At 37.5% G+C, this 12,006-nt stretch overlaps 1 protein-coding gene across 1 annotated transcript in view; it reads right to left on the bottom strand.

The window, feature by feature from the left end:
- The window catches only part of ttc39a (tetratricopeptide repeat domain 39A), a 32,652-nt gene that overhangs the window by 11,006 nt on the left and 9,640 nt on the right, over window positions 1-12,006 (bottom strand). Inside the window, exons 5-7 of the mRNA XM_042480962.1 lie at window positions 8,953-9,057; window positions 1,500-1,631; window positions 69-109 (exon numbers count right to left, since the gene is read on the bottom strand). Of these exons, the coding sequence (XP_042336896.1) occupies window positions 69-109; window positions 1,500-1,631; window positions 8,953-9,057 (278 nt within the window). The remainder of the gene's footprint in view (window positions 1-68; window positions 110-1,499; window positions 1,632-8,952; window positions 9,058-12,006) is intronic.

The following is a 12,006-nucleotide window of genomic DNA, read 5'->3' as shown; positions in this document are numbered from 1 at the left end:
GCCATCTGTTTTTAGGAATAATGGTGAAACACTTATCAATCATCCTGTCAGCACAGGACTTTACTGACCTTCTGTGAAGCTTTTGGAGAAACTGGACTTTTTGCGGTGCCTGATGGAGGAGTAACAAAACACAACATTACCATGAGTTAAACAGTAGGCTTAGAAAAAGAGAGAGACGACTAGTTGCTCTGTAGACTATAATCAAACATAGGTCAAAAACCTGGAAAACAGGAACAAAATCCAGGCACTCCAAAAATGTGAAAAACGTGAAAAACGTGGAGGAATTACATAAAAAAATGTACATGTTTCCACAACTACCGGTCTTCATTCGGGCTTTAAAATCATATGTATTATAGGTGTGACCCCACCTATATTGTGGCAGGCACCAATAAGAAGTCATCACGTAAACCAGATGATGACAGGTAAAAACAGAAGAAATAAAAAACCATAGTGACCAAAGAGAATATGAAAACAGACGACCTGGCAAAAAAATAAATATCATTATATATAAAACTTACAAGAGCTGTTTTATTCCCGCCGCAATATAATTCCTTTTTTAATGTAGCTTTGTACACGTGTTTTTATTGATCTGTGGAACTGTTGTGTGATTTTTTTAATGGATGTGTACGCTTTTTTATGTTGTTTGAGTCCCCAACCGAAGGCAATTTTCTGTCACTATGTGATAGAAAAAAATGTTTTTTGAATCTTTAATCTATATACATCCTTATATTACATTGATCGCTAGGTTTAATGTGTTCAATGTCCTCAATGCATAATAAAGAGTCGCTGGAATTGTGAAATTCACTAAGATGTCGAGCCACGGGGTTATCGGTGGGATTGTTTGGCTGAATTCTTCAGAGCTGTTTTACAGCAGCGTGGCACCATCCTGCAAGTCTTTGCTTATCTTGTTTCTATGCAAATCAGTGACTCAGCCTCTTTCCAGTAAATACAGCATGCTGAGCTGAAGTTACCATAAGGTGCTGATTGTGTATTAAATTTCCCAAGAACAGTTACAGTCAACCTTGAAATGGGAAACTGCAGCTCTGATCTCAGATCAGTGTTAGTTTGAAGAAGAGTAGGTTTTTATCCGGGTGGGCTGATGGGATATCACGTTTCTCCAGCTCTGAGTCATGGTAGATTCTTGAGGCGGCTCCAGGAGTTACAGACATTTGTGACATTCCTTTGGTCATTGAGTGTGGATGACCTCAGCATGTTCTCTGGTTTTGGTATTATGTTACTAATGAGAACCAGCATTCAAAAGATAAAACATTGTGAGACTGAATTTCTAAATGTTTGATCTGCCTTTTTTTAATCTCTTTTTATTACTTTAAAAAATACACTTCCTTGCCTCTAAGCTGTCTTATCTCTGCACTGACTGGCTTTTGAAAAACAACATTCACTTCTGCAGCCAACCAGAGAGGAACTAAAAACAAGCCTGTCACGGTGCATCAGCTGGTTATCAGGCATTATTATTTCACCCTAATGTGGGAAAGTCTCACCGCTGACAGATAGCCTGGGCCTCCTTCATGGTGTTTCCTGCAGTCAGAATGTGTTGGGGGTCAAAAGTCATCATGGCCTGCATCTCCAGGATGGTGGCATAGGTCAGAGCGTGGTACATGCTGTCTTTGGTCCTGTTAGAAAGACAACACACAATATTAAGTTATATTGATAGAGGATGTTATAAGATATTGAGTGATCTGATCCAGTTTGCTGACAAAGATGATGAAGAGACAGTGGTGGAGGAAGTTTTCAAAACATTTACTTAAGTAAAAGTATTAAAACCTCACTGTAATAGTACTCAATTTCAAGTATAAGTCTCATTATATAAACTATTTCAGTATGAAGATATAGTCATCAAAATGCACTTAAAGTTTTCAAAGTATAAGTATAAGCGTAAGTATAAATGTCCCCTGTGGCTGTCATATTATTATATATTATATGATTTGATTAGATTATTATTATTGTTTGTAACTATTAGCTAATTAATTGTTTTCAGTTATGGATTAATCTGACTATTTCACTCCATTAATCAACAGATTGGTTTGTAAAAGTTCGCAAAAAAAAACCAAAACATCAAAACAAATGCACAAAACCATTAAAAGAAAAAGCAGCAAAACATTAAAAAAACATGAAAAAAAGTTGCCAATTAATTTTCTGTCAATAAATTAATCATAATTTATTTTATATTATTTATTATTTGTATACAGTATATTATTGTTATTATTATCTTCTGATTTAAATGGGGAATGAAGGCTTTGACATGTTTTGTTCTGTTTTAAACCAATTGTTGCAGCAGTATTTGTATAAGCTTTTGGATAGTTTTATTTCTAGCAAACATTTAGTATAACCTCTTCATGTCTTTTGTAAAAATCTACAAGCAAAAATGAAACATTTTTCTCTGAATTGTAGTGAAGCAGAAATTGAAAGTGGCATGGAAAGAAAATAAATACCTCAAATTTGTACTAAAGTACAGCACTTGAGTAAAGTATTTAATTATATTCCATCACTTTGAGGTGAGCAAAACCTTTTTCAAGAGAAGAGTTAAAGATTCATGCAGCAGTTATGTAATTAGGCAGTCTGAATTAGGAACTGTGTGAAAAGCTGTCAATTCCTGCTAACAGAGACGTGCGATCGAATACTTGGAAGACCAAAGCCACACCACGACACAGGAAAAAACAAAAACAGTAACTGTCTATTTATACCTGCGGTTGTTGGTGTGTCACATCACACCCTGTGTTTAAAAAGAGGGCATTACAGGTCTGTTGTCACACACATTTTCCAGTAGATGGACTTGTTGGTCCAGTTATAAACCATTATTTGAACGGGTTACGACAGAAAAAGTATGTTAAATAAATCAACAAAAACATGGTTTAAATAGCTTTTATCATCCTGTATGTAGCTATGTATTGTTTGTGTGTGCAAGTATTACACACACAAAGACATGGCAGAATCATTTTGGTAAAAAAGCAGGGGTGTGTAGAGAGGAATGCTGTCGGTCTGCATGACTGACATTTCACTGCTGTTCACCACAGACTAACTCATGTGACTCTGATGTCACTCCGAGCTCCAACCAGTCATCTCTCATGGACACTGGAAACTAAATTTGCATAAACAAATTTTTTTTCACTCATGGAAATAGAGCACAAAAACATGACTTAATTTTGTTTAACTAATATATACATACAGTGTATGATAAAGTTGAAAGTGGTAAGATCTGTGTGACCTTTAGCCTGTCAGAGACATACACTTACAGCAATAAATCAGGCCTTCGGTAGAAGACAGTTTCAACTGAGTTTCAACTCTTCACCTATAATGAAATTATTGTCATTTCTTATCTAGTAAATCGGCAAACAAGAACTAACTCAGTAACAACCAGGAAGCAAAAGCAGAGTCAGAGAAGGAGGAGGTACTACAGACTGAGAGGCACAGAGATTTGCTTGCCTTACATTTCCATTGCGTCAGGCTTATGTAAGGCGACAGCCCAAACTCAAGCTGAGAAACCTTTTAAGATGGAGCTGTGAGGTAAATTGCTTGTCGCCGTGCTGAAAATGGCGGGGAATTCCAAATATTTCACAGCAGCACTCAGATATTTTTCAATCAGCATCGTCTGCGGGACACAAAGGTCCTCATCTGTCTGACAGATCTTCATCACAATGCGAGGGAAGAGTTGTTTTGTACTCTCTCAAAAGACGCACGTGCGTGCATGCGTGCCTTGTATTCAGTTCTGCACATGTTGGTAACAATCAGGAAGTGCAGAAATGCCCAGAGCATCACTACAAGCAAAACTGTTTATTCCTGTCAATGTATATAATGTGAGGGTAATCTGTTATATTACACGTACCATGCAACAGAATGAAAAAAACACCATGTATAACCAAACTGACTTCATTATTTACTTATGTCTATTAACTTAACTTTGAAATATAATGACACATTTCTGAAAAATTAAGTCGCAAAATTCATAGAAGGACACAAGCAAAACTTTTTATCAAGAATCAACTCGGCCGGTATTTAAGATGTACGTTACACGTCTGCAGTAAACCTCCTGCACTCACTCCCTGCTGCAGCTTTGAGGAAGAGGGCAGGACGGCATGATGGGAGGATAACTCTGCACTGTTTGGGCTGTACTTGGTCTGGTGGCATGTTTGAACAGAGAGCTGGCAAATAAAACTAAGCCTGCTGTTGGATACCTCTGGTGCCTAAAAGCTGATCACTCAGTGGGCATGTTTCTACAATGCTGAGTCTGCAGCGGCTGTGGGGAAACATAACACCTGGGTCTCAAATATTTGAACCCTTTAAGAGAGTATATGTTATATAACGTGGTATGAACTGATATTGATGCATGTACAATATCAGACTACACAACCTCTAGTCAAGGGTGCATCACATTCAGGTGAAATTAACCACCATTTTAATCCATAACACAACACTCAAAAACCTTTAGTCACCCCACAAGAGAACAAAATGTCTTCAAAACTATTTCGATGGTTAATTCTCTTTGCAGACTCCATGTCTGTTTTGACTGTTAAGCTTTTATCAATCCATCAATATCTTTATATTTCATCAGATAAATGTGTCAAACCCTTTTGTCCAGTGGAGCTCACATCTCCACATTTACAGTGCTTATATTGGGTGTTATTTGTGGTTCAGTTATTCAGTCTTGCTCAAGGACGCTTGTGTATGTATGTAACTACCAAGTCACTATTTTACTCAATGTCTCAAGTCAAGTCCCAAGTCTTAAACTTTGAATTTCGATTCCTAAACAAGTCAAAATGCAATGCCATTTTAACAACAGTCATCATATCTTCAATTTACAAAAATCACTGATGCTTTTTAAAACATATTTATTTGTTAAAACAAGTTTATTAAAGAGTAACTTTAACAAATAAACATTACCTCCCTAACTATGTTAGTATTAGCATTGACTTCACGTTCTTTGTGCAATTTCAAATGTCATTCAAAGCTGATATGTAATTTTCTGTCTGTAATTTTCAACACGCATGTTTTGCATCCTGCAATTCGTTTTTTGTTGACCATCTTGAAGTTTTTGTACTCAAATGACTTTATCTTCAGAATAATTTTTTTCCTACTGGCACTCAGAAGCGTAATATTAGTTCTTGAAGTTGCTTTTCTTCAGCTTGATTGGATACTGTCTGACTGGTTCCAAAAAATCTGGGGAATTAAGTGTCATCTTGCTGGGAATGAACAGCTTTAATATCAGTCGATTCAGAAAAAGAAGTGAAATTGATATTAATCCTTGGACTTAGGTATAAAGTATTTTCAAGTCAGAAGGCTCAAGTCCAAATGAAGTCACGAGTCATTGGTGTTTAAGTCCAAGTTGAGGCGCAAGCCTTTTTTGATTTGATCATTGCTGTCAGTGAGTGTGTGACAAGCACAAAAGCAGGATCACAAACACGGAAATTGCATTTGTTCACTGCAAAAAAAAAAAAAGAAAAGAAAAGAAAAAAACCCCAAATACCTAGCAATTTAACTAATACACAAATAGCCGAATATTTCGATCTAGCCCTACTACCAACGTTGCAATAATATGGCCAACAAAGTCAACCAACTGAGCCTCAGGTGCCACTTATTCTTGAGAATTTAGAATAATTTATGTTAAAAAATTGTACAAACATGTTTAAGACCAAGGTGAAAGATTGAAGATATGTCAATATTCTAAAATATCCAAGTGTATACATTGCATCACAATAATCCTCCCCATGAAGGCAGTCAGTAAACTGACTGAAAGACTGACTGATGTTCGATTCCTGGATATTTTCCTAATACATGTATGTATGATGCATGTCGCAGTGTCCTTCCACAGTCCTGGCAGCCAGGACTTGAGACTTTAAACTGCCCATTGATGTGTGTATGAGAGCATTAACCCTGTAATAGCTAACCCTGTCTTCCTCCCAAAGCATGTTAGAATCGGCTCCAGCTGTCATTGACTGTCATTGACCATAAACAGGAATGTAGGAGTGGAAGTAATGGACATATGATTGATTAACGTACTAAGAGTTCATCTAGATGATGAATATTCTCTGAAAGAGTCTCCAGTATTTATTTTCTCTCTCTGTGTGTGTGTGTGTGTGTGTGTGTGTGTGTGTGTGTGTGTGTGTGTGTGTGTGTGTGTGTGCTGCAGAGTCTCCAGTATACCCTTGTCGCACCTGACTGCGTCAGAAACACAGCTGGAGGATGGTAAAAAGAGATCAAAGGAGGAGAGAATTGGAAAACACACGTGGACTGAAGCAGAGCACAGACAAACACTGAAGAGGACGAGGAAATATTCTTCTGGTGTTTTACATCCTCAGGGTGGCTTGTTCCCCCAGTCTTTCAGAGTATCTCTCTCACAATGCAGCAGATGTCATCACACCTTACATAATATTACATAAGTCTTATGCCTCAAGCCATCGGCTTCTTCACAAAACCCTTTTACTGAGCAGCAAACAGAAAAATCAGGGGAGTTTGTGGGTGTTATTTTGGGTTTTGTTTAAGCCAAACAAAATAAAGTCCTGTCTCAATTTGATTAGAGTGCTGCAGTCAAATGTAAAACAACACTACACAGTAATACCTGGCCAGATCACCATGCAGGCCCTGATTTATACAGGATAGACCTGCCTTATCTCTTAAGTTACAATCTGCACTGATTTCTGACTCTCACACTATGTGTCAAATAAAACCATCTGGGCTCAAACAGCTACAAACATGATCATATTTGCGACTACTGTTTGCTCAGGTGCACTTCATCAACTGGAGGAGGCAGAGATAGCACACACAGAGGGGTATGAGGAATATCGAGCCAGAAATGAGGACACCCGCTGAGCTGACAGACTGCCAGGTCTCAGGTGGCAGCAGCTAGAGGTGCTGGATTTGGACAGATTTTCATCCAGGTTGGAATATCTCACAAATCCAGGTTTAAATAATCAAACAAATTATGACAATCACAACAGGGCAGTCACTTGGCAACAATGCATTTATGTAACGTTGCAATATACGTCTCCATAACCGAGTCTGAGCTTAGAAATAGAAACAGATTACATTAATCTTAACTTTTCCAACACTTAATGTGCTAAACACAACAAAATATCTCCTAATAAAAACACCAAGCTGACAATGGCTGTCAATATAGCAGGAATACTTGTACATTGAAAGAATGCACAGACTGAGTGGAAGCTGTTTTGTGTCTCCATGTGAATCGATGCTGAAAAGAAGAATCTGGGGCCGAGGAGTGGCCCGCAGCCCCAGAGAGGAGATAGAAGGTGGAGGATAATAGGACGGTGTGATAAAGTTTCTGATAATAGAGGAGAGAATGGGCGATGAACAAGAGAGTAACTTGATGTCACAGTGTTGGGATACAAAACTAGAGACGGCTGTGAGCCCGGAGAGTAAGCTTGTGTTTGTGAATGTTACTGAAAGCAGCTTAAAGTCAATCATGTAAAACCCACGGCCATAAAATCATCTAACCAGCACTTAGTTCCCTTAGCGCTCCCTGATGTGGGAAATCTGTTTTTGCGCATATTATGATACCAAGGACTAGGTATTTAAATCTTAAGATTATTGCTTGTGTATTGAATTTGGAGTTAGAATTTAAAGGATCAAAATGTTCTTAAGGGACAGTTCACCCCATTATCAAACAAACATATTCTCCTCTTAGCTGTGGTGTTATTTATTTATCCTGATTGTTTTGGTGTGAGTTGCCGAGTGTTGGAGATATTTGCTGTAGAGATGTCTGCCTTCTCTCAAATATAATGGAACAACATGGCAATCAGCATGTGGTGCCGAGCGCCATCTACTTCCATCATATTGGAGGACAACGCTGAAGGCAGACATCTTTACGGCCAACATCGCCGGCACTCGGCTACTCACACCAAAACAATCTAGATTGATAAATAGCACTACAGACCAGAGAGAACAACTGTAGTTTTGATTTCGGGGTGAACTGTCCCTTTAAAGTCATTGCAAAACAGAATTTACAGTGAGGTTCTTTTTATTGAGGTTCTTTTTTCTTTTATTGAGCAAATAAACTGATCTAATATCAAACGTGAAAGTATTAGCTGAGGAAATTTGTGACAAATCAAAAAAGTAATTCAGGAACAGCTTTTGCTGAATCATCGTCAAAACAGAAGCAACATAAGTGTCCCTGCCTTGTAATCTGAATATAGTTTCAAACAAAACGGGCAAATCAGTCGAGTAAAAACGAGACAAAGAGTCAACAGTCATTTCGTGGCCCTGCGAGGTCGTCCTTGCAGGCACGGAGGTGCACTGAGCTAAAGGCTAACAGCAGCATGCTAACATGCTCACAATGACAGTGCAAACATGCTGATGTTTAGCACAAGGCTGTTCGAAAGAGGCTGGCACACACTCTTTGACCTCATGGGAGCTACAGTATGTGCGTATGTGCAATGTAACCAGAGTTACAGCAGACAGTGATAGAAATATAGGAATGGTGTCCGCTCAGTTGCTCTTTGGGTGTGCTATTTTTAGCCTCCTTAGGTGCGCTTGGCCTGACAGAAGTTTTTGTGTACAGTCGAATGGATGGCGGCCAATAAAAAGCATTTGTTTATAGTCTTTTGTCAGGGATATTTTCAAAAACTGCAAAATTGTAATTCTCACCAATATTTTTCTAAATATATTGAGCCCAAAACCAGGGCCCTAAAACAGAAGTAGCTAAATGGAATTCATCCATCGCTAACTCTATTCACACCTGTGTTTTCCTATGTGTCAAAATGTATTGTGTTTAAAAAAAAGGGCCTCTTACTTGTGAATGCAGTTTAGTGTTGAAAATCTTCACCCTATAACACCTGAGAGTCCAAAAACACCTACAAATATGGTTACTTGCAGGCATATCATCACCTGTTTGTCTCTTATATTTGTCCATGAAAGCAAAAACCCAGGTGGGTCAGAGCTGAGGACAGCAGCTGTATTTGCACGTGGTTGAGGTTGTTCTCGTACCTGCATCTAAGCCGAGCCTGTGCCTCCTCAAAGTCGTTTCTGAGGAACAGATCCAGGGCAGCCATGCAGTCCTCCAGAGCCAACGACAGGTCTGACCGCGAGCACCTGCAAAACAAACACAGAATTTAGATGAGAAAGGAAAATGAGTGCAGAAAAAACACTATTATTTCATAGAAAAGAAACATTGGTCTCCTAAATAGGCAGTAAGTATATGGGACCTTTTTCACATAATAGGCCTACGTTCAAAAAAGATAAAGCAAATCTAATTTCACCCTATGAAACCTGGATTAACATCATTGTTTTTAGGCGATGTTGAGATGCCTTTCACAAGTATTCAAACCTTTGAACCCTAAGAAAATTGGTTTGATTTCTTTCGGGAAAAAAATGGGAAAAAGGTAGCAATTTAGCAAGAAATGCTGCGCAAATTACAAGAAATTGGTCAATTTTAAAAATTGATAAAAAATAAGCTAAGGCATGTCCAGAGATTATTGCAGTGACTTCAATGTCACCACCTAAATTGAGGCTGTAACACTACAATCTGTTGCAAGTTGAAGTCGATAGTCGAGTCTGTATTCCTGACAACCAATCTAATGCATCTAGTGCATCTACTCTGGAAAATAATGCCCACAGCTATCTGTTGTTTGCATGACAAGTTTATGAGTTTTACAAGCATCTATAGAGGAGCTACATCAGTTGCCACAGCGCCATTAGCAAAGACTTTTATAAAATATTGCCTTGTTGCCTTGAACTGCCTTGTTTGTTTTAGCTCATTAAAATAAAGTACAATAGCTCAAAATTTTGTGACCAGAGAGTCAATGGCATAAAGTTGTTGTGTCCATTAGTTTTGCTCTGGACGGAGGCGGAGATATTCATACCTGCAAAAACTTCTATCAACAGTAAATCAGCTGATTGGAAATGGAAATGGCAGCTACAAAGTTGTTAAAGCATGTTCCACAACACAAACACTACAGAAAAGTACTACATTAAGTAAAAAAATACTGATGAAAAGATCATTCTGCTCGGTTCACTGTGTCCGCTGCCATGTTGCTGGGAAGACAGGTGTTTTTATTATGTCTACGTTTCAGACTTAGTATAATTGACTGTAGCATAAAGCCATGTCTAATGCCCCCTACAACATCTGAATTCTCATTTAGCCACTTTTTAGCATTTGGCTTTTTTGAGATGCATAAAAGCTTCAAAGTTGGTGTTTACTGACGTATTTTATGTTGTAAAACAAAATGTGAAAACCTCTTAAGCTTGCTTTAAACACAGACCGTATTTCAGACATCTAACCAAAACCCTATTGACTTCAAGTGAAGAGGAGTGCAAAAATGCTAACTCATTTCCAGGTTTTAAGACTTAAGATTGCTGCAGCTCTCATTTGCCTCTTAGACTCAAGAGTTCTGCAGCAAACATTAGACGAAGGCAGAATAATAGAGAGCAGAAACTGAGCAAACACAACTAAGACTAATGTGTATAACAGCAGTGACTAATAGACAGCATTCACTTTACATTCCTGGCCATTAGAAACACAGAGGAACTATACACTATATGTCACACACACATGCACAAACACACCCCACCACCACCACAAAGGAGCACACACACTGGTGCAGCTCTGGCTAATGACATGTGGGTGACTGCTGCGTTCACCATATGACCAGCAGATAGCTGAACTTCCTGTTAACAGCACGAGATTCACAGTAATGACTGCTGTGAGACAAACAGGTATGATCAGTATAAATGAGTCTTTAGGTTTTTTAAATGTCTAAGTAAATAAAGTTTTGGGTGTTCTGATAAAACTGACAAAAAAAACCAAAAAAACTCAATAACAGGAAATTGTTTTCCACCCCAAAGTTATGTGGGACATCCAGTATTGTGTTGTAAATGTTGAATGTATATTTAACATACAATGCACATATTCTCCATGTTCTTATTTCTATTGATATATATATTTTATATATATATTGTTATTGTTATTGTATATTTTACTTTTTTTTTTATACTTTTCATACTTTCATACTAATATGAAATAATATAAATAATACATATCGTACTAATAAACTTAATTTACACTGAGATGTTTTACAACTGAATAAAACAATGAGACATAAAGGGATCAATAACACAGACATTAATAATAAAGCCAGGAGAATATTACGACAAGGTAGAATACTGTTTATGTGTTATGTTATTGATTTCAAGGACAGTGCTGTCGAGTCACATGTCCTCCCCCAGTAGCCACTGACTAAATCCAACCAATCTAACCAGAGCTTCCTCATTCTGTGTCGCAACACTTCTTTATGAATGTAGGTGCAGCGACTGCCTTCTGTACTTTTTACTTTAAACAACAAGCTTACAGAAGAACCAGCACACTGTCAGCCATGTGTTTAACCACAGCTATTAACATCAGGTTTGTGCTGGTTACTAAATTTAGCAATCGTCTCACCGTTATGTGTTGACTCTGCATTGAGTGCATCCGTCCTCTGGAGCTTCACTTAAACTTTGTGTCAAAAATACATGCCAATCTTGATTCAGATCCTAACCTAGAGGTAATTCTGATCTAAATAATAATAATAATGATAAAAAGTCTTATTCTCTCATATATATATATATATATATATATATATATATATATACACTTATATCACATTATTCACTCTTCTTAAAATGATTACAGGAGTCTAATCACCTATTGGATTCAAGCATAACCTTATAAATAATAAAAGTCATTAATTGTTAATGGTATTGTTTGATTCCCATTAATACTGTATTGCTGTGTTATTGTCTAATTACCTGTAAGATTCAATAAGTCATTGCCATATTAATAGGATTGATTTAAATATGTCTTGGTGAGCTCACTTAAAGACAGAGAAAAGTAAAATATTTTAAAGCTATTCACTCATAAAGTACACAATGCATTAAATATATACTTCACAGGATTTTCCTAAAAAAACAAGGTATAGACCCATACAGAAGTAATTCCTCTTAATCATCACTTACAACCCAATAGAAGTGTGTGACGGTATATTTTTCTGCAGAGATTCTGCCCTC

The sequence above is a fragment of the Plectropomus leopardus genome, chromosome 3, assembly GCF_008729295.1.
Source record: "Plectropomus leopardus isolate mb chromosome 3, YSFRI_Pleo_2.0, whole genome shotgun sequence".
In the NCBI taxonomy this organism is placed as follows: domain Eukaryota; kingdom Metazoa; phylum Chordata; class Actinopteri; order Perciformes; family Serranidae; genus Plectropomus; species Plectropomus leopardus.
The sequence above is the reverse complement of the archived record's forward strand: the minus strand, read 5'-3'. Positions and strand labels throughout refer to the sequence as shown.